The following is a 13,336-nucleotide window of genomic DNA, read 5'->3' as shown; positions in this document are numbered from 1 at the left end:
ATTTAAAGAAATACAGACACTCTTAAATTTAATAGAGATGTTTGCAAAATTTCAATGACAGAGGAAGCCTAATAAAATCTTCAAATGTGAACTTGTAACGATGTCTTATTTCTAGAATATATTACGCTGTTCACTTTAGTGAGTTAAAACAAACTGAAAATATTAAAGACAAGTGATAATTTGCAAGTGGACCCTTTCTTTTTGTTTCTAGGAATACTAATTCGAATTCTTGTAGTTACATTTTAAACTAAAAATGGTAATAAGGGAAATATTTCAGTCTTATTTAATGTATTACATATTTCACAAATAGTATCTTTTAGAGCTTAGAAAAGAGAAGGAACCATTTATATAAATTGTAGTTAGTTTATACTTTATCTATGATCTTTCCTTCTAAAATTCTCATATCATTTATAAATATTGTCAACATGGGCACAGGTTGTAATAGGGAAGGTTATGTACAACCATAACTTAAAGGCTCATACAAATTATAAGAGAGTTTGCCACAGAAATAAGGAATGACACACTATTAGAAACAATAGGTTGGATGTCTAAGAGTAGGCAAATATGATTAGCAGGTTGAGGTCTGAATACTATGCCAAATTAACACATAGTGTGAAAATTATAATACAAATTTTAATGGACTTATTCCTTTTAACCCATCGGAATGGCATCTATTTTCATTCAAATATAATTACAGATGTGAATACACTAAATGTCGCTGAATTGTACACTTTTAAATAGTTACTTTTATGGTATGTGAATTTCACATCAGAATTATAGATAAACATATACATTGATACATATACGTATATGTGTGTGTGTGAATATATATTTGTGTGTGTGTGTACATCCCTAAAATCCTCTGAGGTTCATCTAATGATAATGGTTCAAACTTTTTGTAAGGTAATTAGTGTCACTGTAGTGTCTGGACATAAACTGAAATCCTGTAGAGAGCTAGCTTGAAAATGCATGCTTATTGAAATGTCAAATAGATCTATCAATTTCTTCACATGCCAAAAATTTTAAAAACTAGGTAACGTTAAACCAGATTTTGAGATTACTATTCATCTGTTTAATGCTTAATAAAGAACGTAAAAAACATAAGAAGTAGTTTAGCAATATTTAAATAAATTTCAATAAATAAATTAGTATTAGAACAAGCAATGTGAATAGATCATTTTTTAAATTTTTCACTGATTTCTATTTATTGTTTATTAATGCCAACAAGCAATAACTTATACATAAAGAGAAAAAACCTTAAGCCCAAATGAATCATAAAACCAATTCAACTATCACTGTCCCATTCATTAAGGAATTTCCTTATCACTATTTAATAACATATTTCTTAAAAATCTCTCTTGATACCATTTTTTAAAGCAATTTCAAGTGCAAGTTTCAAGAGCATAAAATTCATAATTAAGTTTCTTCAGGAAAAAAAGAAAAATCATGATAATCACATTATTTCTTTTTATTTTTAATTTAAAATATCTTCAATGTTCAAAGTTAACTTAAAATATTTATGTATTTAAGTTGGTAAAAACTATTTTTAATTTATCATATTTTAAAATATATATTTTCTTAGTACAACTAACATTTTAGTGAATTTTGGAGCACTGTATTTAAGGAATTCAGAAGAAAGAAAACTTAAGTGCTAACCTTTAAGTGTTATTGGGATTTATCACAAACTATTCATCATTTTATTACAATTATACCACAATGAACTACATCAAAATAGACATATAAACTAGATTGGAAACGTACATCAACAAATTGTATGATAAAGTGTCTCCTTTGTCCATCAGAAAATACAGAAAGGACATATTCACCAGGTTTCCCATGACTCTCTCGCACCAAGAAGTCTCCTTGTTGTTTTAACAGATCCTGCGCTTCTATTCTGGGAATTGCACCATGGTACCAGTCCTGCTCTGCCAGGGGCTTCTCACTTATGGGGATTGTATCACAGAACTTGAGCAAACAATAAAAAAAAAAAAAAAGGAAAACTAAGTTAGAGAAAACCACAATTTTTTCTGGTAAAACTCATAGCAATTATAAATACTTCTTACATATGTTCCTCCCTTTAATTGACCAATTAAAAGTTATATCATGAATCTGAAATTTTCATAATTTTTAAAGAAAATATCTCCTAGAGCACTGGTGAAGTTTAACACAAACACATATCATTCAATATTTCAAGTTTATTTGTTTTTTCTATCTATCATACATAAGTACACACAATATTAGCATTTAGAGTTAGCATTTATAGTCTTATTCATGTCATAAAATAAATCCATAAACTTAAAATTTATCAACCAGAGAATCATGATAAAAAGGGAGTATTATCAGAGAAATCTATCACAAAACAACTTTGTTTTTATTTAAATTAAAAGTTGAGTTATTTCTTTTTATGGAATTAACTTTTGATCACACAGGCTGTGGACTGTCCATGTCACACGTTCCAGGAGCTCTATCTAAGGCTTTTGATGCTGCCTTGCTGCTGTTCTTCTTATCTCCTTCCCAGGACTTCCTAAACCATTACCTCCACCACACGATGACAGATAAAGCCTTAAGAGAAACAGCATCATTGAAAACCACCAATGTGTAATTATAAACACGTAGCAAAAACAACGCAGGAATATAAGCCATGAGTATGGCAGGAAAAGGAAATTCTGTTACTTTAGGAGGCCAAACTAATACCAAACAGCAGAGATAACTAAGAGCTGATTATATTTTCTTGAAATGTTTCTAATTGATAATAGATGGAATCACACACTTTTCCAGTTACAAGTAAAAAGTTGTTTGTTTATGTCATCCATAGGAACTAAATCACCCAGATGGCTAAGAGTATTTTATGAGTAAGGTACAAATAATGTGCACTAACTCTTAAGGTTCTCAAAAGACAATATATACAAAGCCTCATGAGAAAGTGATTTACAAATTGGGAAAATCAGAATTAATAATAAATGAGAGGCAAATATTCACACATAAGGTTTCTTAGGCTGATATTATGAACTTTATATAGAGACCAATTATGACATCTTTTTGATGAATGAAAAGTAGTTTTGAAGATAGCCTTCATTGTTTGCACCACTGAAGACGCCCAAACTTACTGGCCAAAGTTCCATTTTGTATTATCCAAAACCCATCCTATTGATTTAAAAAAAGAACTTTGAAAAATCCCAAACAGACTTCAAAGAAGAGTTCACATTTTGGTTTCTATTTCTTCCACTTATGATATTCTTTAATTCCTTAAATATATATGTGGCGTGACTATACATGAAAATTTTTTGTAATCTAATTATGCTAAATATATTTCAAAAAATTTTAAATCGAGTTGCCAAAAATGTTTCTAAGAATGAATTATATAAAGAACCAGCCACAGTTATAAGAGTTAAAAGAACATTGCTTTTAAAAACAAATGTATAATCCACACAAATCAACTTTTTGTGTATACTGATATTAAGTTTATAATTGTTAAAGCAGGTAGTCAAAATGATCAAATATTTGTTTTCCAAAATTTTATCACAGTGCATCTCATTATAGTAAATACTATACTAATTACTATAAAAGAAAAATTTCCAAGTCTCGCCAATGGCAAAAGTGTTTCAGAGAAAAAAATCAATAAAAAAAGAAATCCAATGTCACCTCTTTGCAAAGAACTTGTTTTTATCATTATCTCTTGAAAACGTCTACATAATAGAAAAGCATCCCAAACAAGGATGTCATGTACTTGATTTCTTGTCCTATTCAACCTATCCTCCCAAATTTTGATTTATTTAGAATTGGGAGAAGGCAAAGCCTGGAGAATTCACTAAATTGGAAGGGCATTTGAAGAACAAAAACTCAGCTAACACTCTGAGAAATTCATTTAAGGATTTGAAGGTGAGGAATATGTTTGGGGAAAAAAATCATCCTGACAGACTATCTAAGTTTGTTTGTTTTTAAAAAAGAAGTGAATAGGAAGAAACTTATATTGCTGTTTCATGGGAATTGCACTCCAGTTCTTTGGGTTTATTAGCTTCTTTTAGGCAGGAAGAGAAGCTTAGAGGTCTGTTATTCCCAGCCCATAGAAAATACTGCTATGAAATGCAGGCTAAACTTACTGTGAGTGTGTGTATGTGTGTGTGTGCACACCCGTTCACAGGGAAAGGTCGTACATAGGCCCTGTGTGGGTCTATCAGGGACTACTCTGGCATTGGAAAGAATGTCTTTATTAATTTTAATTAATTAATTGCTTTATTAAATTGATTTCAATAAAATTTCAATACAATTTTGAAAGCTTGATAGTAATAGAATGTAGGATGTATAAGCAACAAAATTCAACATCCCAAGAGCCGTCATAATGACATCAAAAATGAAATGATGCTTTTTTACCTCAAAGATCACAACATTCTAAGTCTCAATAGGGAAAGATTTTTCCTTGTCACTAAGTTATATAAGACTTTTGCCAATGATATGGGGGAGGGGAAGCCTCCTTTTTTAAAGTTATAGTTAATCCAATACACTTAATCAGTTATACTTAATAACACAAGCTTTCCTAATTGACCAGGCTAGCTATTTAGTTAGTTATTTTCCCGGGGCCTTGTTCTTAACTTAATAAAGTAGAATCGATCATTTTTGTCATGCACTGATATCTTGAACCAAAACAAAGACACTTTACCTAATGTTTACTTTCCACAGTGAAACTAGCAATGAAACTCTTATTCATAAATTTCTTAATTAATAATTTTTTGTACTTTTTGAGAATTTGAGTTTGTTTAGTCTTTAGCTAATAATATAACTGTTGTCTAGCGTAATGACTAGGCAGAATTACATGCTGATCAGACATTCACATTCTTATACAATCCTTTCTGATACTTTATTTTAAAAGACAGACAACTAGGCCAAACTCAAATATTACCTTACTTCCACAACTTCCCATTGCTTTGCTTGCCTTTTTGTGTACCTTCTTTGATCTCTCATAAGAGACACTATCTCTAACAAAATACATTTTCTTACAGGTCTTTCATTTTTGGTCTAACACTTCTACTTCTTCCAATACCTTCTGATTTCCTCAGACTTTGCTTTATCTTTTTCCTGCTCCTTTTGCTCTTTTATTTTGTGTGTGTGTGTGTGTGTGTGTGAGGAAGATCAACCCTGAGCTAATATCCGTGCTAATCCTCCTCCTTTTGCTGAGGAAGACCGGCCCTGAGCTAACATCTATTGCTAATCCTCCTCCTTTTTTCTCCCCAAAGCCCCAGCAGATAGTTGCATGTCATAGTTGCACATCCTTCCAGTTGCTGTATGTGGGGCACAGCCTCAGCATGGCCAGACAAGCGGTGCGTCCGTGCGCCCCCGGGATCCAAGCCCCAGCTGCGAGCAGCGGAGCACATGCACCCAACCGCTAAGCCACGGGGCCGGCCCCTAGCTCCTTTATTAATCTTCTCTTTATTAGTAATCATTTTCTTTTCTCTTTATTATTTTTATCCATTTACTTTTTCCAATTGTGCTTATGACTCTCATTCATTCTCTCTCATCTGGTCATTTCACTGCATTTTTTTCTACAGTTTCATTTTCTCAGTTTCAAATATTCTTTCCTTAAGCTCATACAATATTATATATAAAATGTGCTGCAATATCAATATTAATACATTTTAATCGATTAACTGCATTCAGTGCTAATTTCATTTGATATATTGCAACTAAAACTATTACCAGATCATTCTAATAAGTCAGTATGCAATCATATTTCAGCAAATTTAAACATTTCTCATCAAGTTGGGATTGCTTATATAGAATAGAGTATCAGTCTAACATGATCTGGGTCATTTGTTGTAAGCATTTGAGCAAACATACAAAAGAATAGATTTGCTCCCTATACCGTAAAATTATAGAAAATAAATCCTGATAAGCCCTTCTTGAAAATTAAGTGTGATGATGCTAGTGATTCAAAACTTGTAATTTGGAGAATAATTATTTGGTTTTCCTAAACATGACTAACTAATACAGGAGAATTCAGTGTATGCATGGCAGTGATATGATGCAAGAAATTTAATTTTTATTTTCCCTTCTTTCTCATTTTTCTACATCTTGGTGCCTGGGCAAAAAAATAAAAATTAAGAAAAAGGAGAGGAGGTAAATTAAGACCTTAAGAATAAAGAAAAACAACTAAGGTTTAAAATATATAATATTCAATCTGAATTTAACAACATATGCCTTGTTAGAGGAAGCACAAGTTTGCTCTGCTAGACTTGAAGGAGAACACTAAAAAACACAAGCAGTTTATTATGGTATGCACGAAAAGAACTACATTCCCCTACGCCAATGGTGGAAGCCAAGCATTATAATACTAACATTATAACTGATGTACAACTTAAACATAGCTGACTTATAATTTTCTAAAAAGAAGGTAGCAAGTAAATCTTATTTACTATATTATTCTATCTTTATTTTCCAATATTTTTATTTTCTAAATTCTAGTCCAAAGTAATTCTAAAATTAAAATAACATATATCTCAATAGAGTACACAAAAATATAAATTTTAAGGAGACAAAGTTGAATAATTTAATAATTCTTCTGGTGTCTAAAGAACAATTATTTGGACCAAAATGTGCTTTATTCTGGTTTTAAAGAACATTTCTCAAAGAGTACTACTGTTAGAAGGGTGTTATAGGGCCGGCCCCGTGGCTTAGCGGTAAAGCGCGCGCGCTCCGCTGCTGGCGGCCCGGGGTTCCGATCCCGGGCGCACACCGACGCACCGCTTCTCCGGCCATGCTGAGGCCACGTCCCAGGTACAGCGACTGGAAGGATGTGCAGCTATAACATACAACTATCTACTGGGGCTTTGGGGGAAAAAAATAAATAAATAAAAATTATTAAAAAAAAGAAGGGTGTTATATACTCCAGAGATCAGTGATACAACTAGTACTCACAAGGGGATGTAAGATGGATCAAGACGTTTGCTTAATCACTACTTAATTATAGAAATTCTGCAGTAAAAAGATGGCTCTGGAGAAATGGCAGTATTTTTGACATGACTAGAAAAAAAAATCACATAAAATGTAATGTGGTTTGAAAGACTTCCAGTGAAAATGGACCTTCATGATTGCCAGTAGGTTTTCATATTATGCAATTAATCCTGTCTAACATCTCTGGCCTTGACTTCAAAAGCAGTCTGAAATAGTTCTCAACGCAAAATCATAACCTCCTGCAGCATGGGAAGATGCTGGATGCAGGTCTCAGTGCCCAGAGGTACTAATGATAGGTTACTTAATGCCTTTAGTACATTGAAAAGAGAGCACATATTTGGAGCTGATATAACATACCAAAATACTACTCTGACCATAACAATAAATATTAAACATCTACTATCAGATACTATATTCAGTTAAAGCCAAACTCATCTATCAGCTAACTATCTCACATTCTTCCTTCCATCAAGACTGCTGATCGAAGTGTTCCATTAGACTGTCTTCAAAGGTAGCTCTACATTTTAGCCACACTGTTAAAAAGGTTGAAATAAATAGCTATGGCAAGTCCAATGGGAATATTATTATGATTAATTCTAGTTTCATTTCCCAATATATAATGCAATTAATTGCTTTATTTTATTTAAAATTATCTTTAAAGTTCCAATTTTTGTATATTTATTTGAATAGAGAAGTAGCGATTTCATTGTTGTGTTTTTAAGATTTTAAATTAAATATGCTTCCACATACAAAAGAATGAATTTAGACCTCCACCTCATACCATAGACAAATATTAACTCATAATGGATCAAAGACCTATATGTAAGAGCTAAAACTATAAAATGCCCAGAAGGAAACAAAGGTGAAAAACTGCATGACCTTGGATTAGACAACGGTTTTTTAGATATGACACCAAAAGCATGTGCAATCAAAGAAAAGTATATAAATTAGACTCTGTAAAAACTAAAAACTTTTGTGTCAAAGGACACTATCAAGAAAGTGAAGAGACAATCCACAAAATGAGAAAAAACATTTTCAAATTATATGTCTGATAAGGAGCTTGTATCCAGACTATATAAAGAACTCTTATAACTCAACAATAAAAAAAACCCAATTAAAAAGTGTGTGAAGGATATGAATACTCATATCTCCAAAGAACATACACAAGTGGCCAATAAGCACATGAAAATATGCTCAACATCATCAGTCATCAGGAAAATGCAAAACAAAACCACAATGAGACACTACTGCATATCCACTAGGATGTCTATAATTTTAAAATATGAAAAATAACAAATGTTGATGAGATTATGGAGAAACTGGAACACTCAGACATTGGAAAAGTAAAATGGTGCAACCATTGTGGGAAACAGTTTGACAGTTAATCACCATATGACCCAGCAATTCCTAGGTATATAATCAAGAGAATTAAAAATATATGTTCACATAAAAAGTTGTACATGAATGTTCACTCCAGCATTATTCATAACAGCCACAAGTGGAAACAACCCCAACGTCCATCAGCTGATGAATGGATAAACAATATGTGACAAATCCATACAAGGGAACACTATTCAGTCAGAAAAAGGAATGAAGTACTGCTAAACGCTATAACACAGATGAACCTTGAAAACATTGGTCATGTATCATATGATTCTACTTATGTGAAATGTCCAGAATAGGCAAATCCATTGGGATCAAAAATAGATTAGTGATTGCCAGAAAATGGAGAACAGGGAGAATTGAGACTAACTGCTAATAGCTATGGAGTATCTTACTGGGAGACTGAAACGTTCTGGAATGAGATAGTGGTGATGGTTGCACAACACAGTGAATACACTAAAAACCACTAAGTGTATGCTTCAAAATGGTGAATTTTATGTTATGTGAAGTATACCACAATAAAATAATTTATGTGTACTTAAGTAAGCCATTTTGCCAGATTTTTAAAACATTTTTATAGGAAAAAAATCACTTATAGTAACTAAAAATTTTCCTTCTTCTACTTTACCTTTACCAAATCAGAACACTACAAAAACATACATTATGTCAGAAAAAAAATTTTAATTATGATTAAGTACTCTAAATTGTTTTGCATCTTAGATTATCATGTTTAACACCTGAAACCTTCATATTCACATTAAGACTCAAGATCTCAGTTACCTGGGTATTTGAGGGAAAAATCTCTTCTCCAAATAAACAGGATACCTAATGCCTTAGAGAAATAGTTCTGCACATTTATCATAGTGTACCATAGCATCATAAACCACAGACTGCTTCAATCTTTTTAGTTCATGAAATTTCTAAATGTGTCAGAAATATCAAAGGACACTTAACTGAGGGAGAGAACGGTTGCCTTCATCATGAAGATACAAATGTGATCAACAAGGTTGGAGGGAGTGAACACTCTCTAGAATTTTCAATTACAGAGGGAACACTTTCTTAGAAGAAATGGGCATTTCAAAGCTTCATGGATGTTGATAAGTGTATAAGAAACAGATCACAATGTATATTTGAGATACTTGCTTTGTGGGAAAGGCACTTCATATCAGGTTAAAGCAGTTTGTAAACACCTAACGTCTACCTATATCAATCACTGTCAATTTAGTGACTTTATTTGAGAATAAGGTAAAGACCACTTTTAAATGGAGAAAATAATATGTAAATACCTTCAGAAATTAAAAAAGTTATGGTTTATACATCAATTCATGAAGATTGTGGCTATTATATCCAACATATTTTTTAGGATAGCCAACCCTATACAACTTCATCATCATGAGCTAACTGGATTTCTCCTCTGCTTCTAGATTTAAATCCGTGTGTCTTAAAAGAAAAAACCTCTCTCATCCTCTATCAACGCTGATTTATCAAAACAGGCTCTGGCTAGAGCCAAAAACTAAAGTTCCTGTAACTATGAGCTTCAAAGTAGTGTATGTAACATCAAGTCTCAGAAGCCACTGTTGTACTCCTAGACGCCTGTCTGGAGGGGGCACAAGGTTCTTAGGCAACCCAGGTTGGTAGGGGAGGGAGGGGGGACCAAACAAACGCAGGAAGTGTTATTCCATTTCCACGATCATGGAGGAGTTCTGATTTTTCTGTTACTAGCTAAACTTTTGAATCTCTAAATTCCACTTTACTCAAGTCAAGCTTGATCTTAACAGCACACAAAAAGGAAAATGGTGGGGATATCTTTCATAACTAGCTCACCAATAAACTGCTACTAGTTGCTGGCACAAAGACCTCTGACTAAGTGAAATAAAGGTGAGTTAATCACAACTTAACTATGCCATATGTTGCATTGATACATTTCAATGTTAAATAACTTCATGAAGGGCTAACTGAGGTACTTGAACATTTCTTTTCAAGAACTATTTCTGTTTTTCATTTTTTTAATATTTCTTTTCAAGAATTGTTTTTCTTTTTCTTCTAATAAAAGCTAACAAAACACTGTCCTCGTGGAGTCCCTAGAACTTCTTATAAATTCTTAATCAAGTCTCCTACAATTTATTTCAAACGTCAAATCATAATAAACCAAGTGCTATGAACTACTATTTATCTGTAAAATTGTAAATCATTAACTTAAGAAAACAAAAGTACGAGTTGGGCCTTGCAAGAAACTGTAATTACTCTATCATGTAGCTTTTGTCCATAATTATTTTTATTTTCATTTGCTATTTAATGCCACATGAGATGGTCTGTATTAGTTCACAGCTCTCTCCCTTTTCCCATAGAACACTTCTGCATAACAGAAGTGACAAAGGCAGCATCAAAGGCTAAGGTGTAAGTGGAAAATCTGTTTTATATAAAAATATAATTTTCTTTTGTTTTGTTGATTAAAATACCTGATGCTTTGCCTTAATTGTGTATAAAAGGTTGTTGCTTGACTGGAATAAATATGGGAATATGTATTACATATTAAAAAGGAATTATAGCAAATAAATCCAAAATGTAAATGGATATTTAACTAATCTATGGTTAGAAAATACTTTTTTTCTAAATAAGACTAGGTCACATTATCTTAAACAGCTAAACTTATAAGAATAAGAAACAATATTAAGATATTATTATGTAAAAACTTGGAAAGATGGGGAAAAAAGCATGTAATTAGTTTGTACTGAATATTGTTGTTTTGGCTACCATTCAGTAAGATATCATTGTAAAGCTCTATTGTGAATGAGGCATGGCTAGAATAAAAGGTTTGATAATTCAGTTTTAAAGGTAATGAAATAAGAAGAATATTTTATAATTTTACTATATAAATGGGCTAAGAATATTTTTTATCTTGCTTGGTTATAGCTGCGGTTACTAGGGATAACTAATATTCTATGCACCACTGTGACATGCCAAACCCAAATTTCAAACAGACTTCAATTTTATAATTAAAATGTTCTAAGAAATATGAACATACATATAAACTGATACATTTTAGAAAAACATATACGATAATCCCTATTGTAAAAATGTTTCACTGGAAAAGAAATTTGTTTATACTATTCTTCTAATAAAGCCCTCAAGTATATAAAATGTTTCCTGTAATTATTTATAAGTAGTACAGGAAGTCTATAATACAAGTTTATTTCTTTCCTCTCTACATCAATGTTACATGGGGTTTAACTATATACATAAATGCACAGATTCATATGCATACAAAAAGTTAAATTATGTACTTAATTTGTAAAGACAAATTTACATATGATATTCATTGGCATATCAGAGAAGCTAGACAATGACTATTTTCAGTAGCACATAGAATTCATCCTACTTACTGTTGAAGAGCCCAGTGCAGATTTTGGAGACCTAATTATTCCAGCAATTGAATGACGAATAGACTCAAATTTGGATAGCCTCTCCTTTCTTTCCTGGAGAGATTAAGAAAGAAGCCTTTAGCAATAGTAAACTATCCAGTATATACAGTTATGCTAGGTATTTAAATATTTGTCCACAGCTTATATCTATCCATTATGTCTTCCAATCAAATAAAATGTAAACTTCTTGACATTAAAGATGACCGATAACCAAATGCATATAAACTCTATAGCATTTTATTTTCATGGTCCCTCAATAAATGTCTTGATTTGGGGAAAAATAAAAAGAACTAGAGGGGCTGGCCCCGTGGCTTAGCGTTTAAGTGGGCGCGCTCCGCTACTGGCAGCCTGGGTTCGGATACTGGGTGTGCTCTGATGCACTGCTTGTCTGGCCATACTGAGGCAGCGTCCCACATACAGCAACTAGAAGGATGTGCAACTATGACATAAAACTATCTACTGGGGCTTTGGGGAGAAAAAGGGGGAAAAAAAAAGAAATAGAAATTCATGAGATGAGAGAAAACAATAAATGCAAAGAAAATTCACAGAAAACCAAGTATTAACATACAGAAAACAAAAAGACACAAGCTAGAAGGAACCAGTCTAACATAGAAGATTTCAGAAAACAGTATAGTTGTGACAGATTTTCAAGAAAAAAAAAATAATAGGGAAAAAACAGGAGGAGAATTATATGGAAAACATTTTTAGACACTGAATTCCTTAAGTGGCTAGGAAGTTTCTTCCTCAAGAAGTTTCCTCTTCCCTGAAGTTTCCTCATCAAGATTCACCTCATCATGATGATGATGATGACGACGACAACAACAGAGGAGGACAAAGTAAAATAAGAAGGAGGTAGTGTCAGAACCACCACTAAGGTAAGTCAGTCCAGATTGCTATTTGCTATAGGACATATATTTCTCAATATCATGTACCAGAACTGAAGGAAATTTTTCCTTAAAATTTCAAATCTTTAGATCCATTTTACAAAGACAAGTGCACAGAGTAGGTAAGAGGGTAGAAAAGAAGAGAAAGAAAGAACAAAATGTGCACTAGGAGAAGAAGGAGAACAATGGCAAAGCATCTGTGAGGATTTGTAATGGAAGCACTGGTCAATTTTCTAATAACGACTACATTTCAACTGTGAATCAGCAGCAGACAAAATAACAAGATATTCTACTGCCAAGTGCTGTATTTCCATATGTCTTCCATCAGTAGTGATGCTCAAATCTACTTGTCAGTGGAAAATAACTAAAGCAGACCACAAATAACATCTTTTGTTTCCTTTGTCTTCAATACCTAGCATTATGTCTCTGTATATAGTAAATGTAGACATTTTTGGTCATATGCTACCTGATAAACACTGCAGTTTCTGAAATTCAGTTTTGTCTCTCCACTTGCCTACTCTCACTTTATTTACTTTTCATTCTAATAGTTGTAGTACTAATAGTTCTTATTATTCTATGCATATTAATTAATAAACATATGCATATTAATAATTTAAAATAATCTTAGGATAACCTAACAGAATAGATAATCTCAACTTCTTTTTCATTAACATCATCACTTACACTACTAACATGCTTACA

The 13,336-nt window shown here is 32.4% G+C and overlaps 1 protein-coding gene across 12 annotated transcripts in view; it reads right to left on the bottom strand.

Annotated features, from left to right (window-relative positions):
- Window positions 1-13,336, bottom strand: part of FER (FER tyrosine kinase) — a 438,558-nt gene that overhangs the window by 231,894 nt on the left and 193,328 nt on the right. For 10 of the 12 annotated variants that reach the window (XM_058538168.1, XM_058538214.1, XM_058538222.1 and 7 more), the window contains 2 exons: window positions 11,712-11,804; window positions 1,762-1,965 (listed from right to left, as the gene is read on the bottom strand). In XM_058538168.1, coding sequence (XP_058394151.1) covers window positions 1,762-1,965; window positions 11,712-11,804 — 297 coding nt within the window. Of the gene's footprint in view, window positions 1-1,761; window positions 1,966-11,711; window positions 11,805-13,336 lie in introns of those variants that run through there. The other 2 variants (XM_058538248.1, XR_009219711.1) reach the window with 2 other exon arrangements.

The sequence above is a fragment of the Diceros bicornis genome, chromosome 1 (assembly GCF_020826845.1).
Source record: "Diceros bicornis minor isolate mBicDic1 chromosome 1, mDicBic1.mat.cur, whole genome shotgun sequence".
Lineage (NCBI taxonomy): Eukaryota > Metazoa > Chordata > Mammalia > Perissodactyla > Rhinocerotidae > Diceros > Diceros bicornis.
The sequence above is the reverse complement of the archived record's forward strand: the minus strand, read 5'-3'. Positions and strand labels throughout refer to the sequence as shown.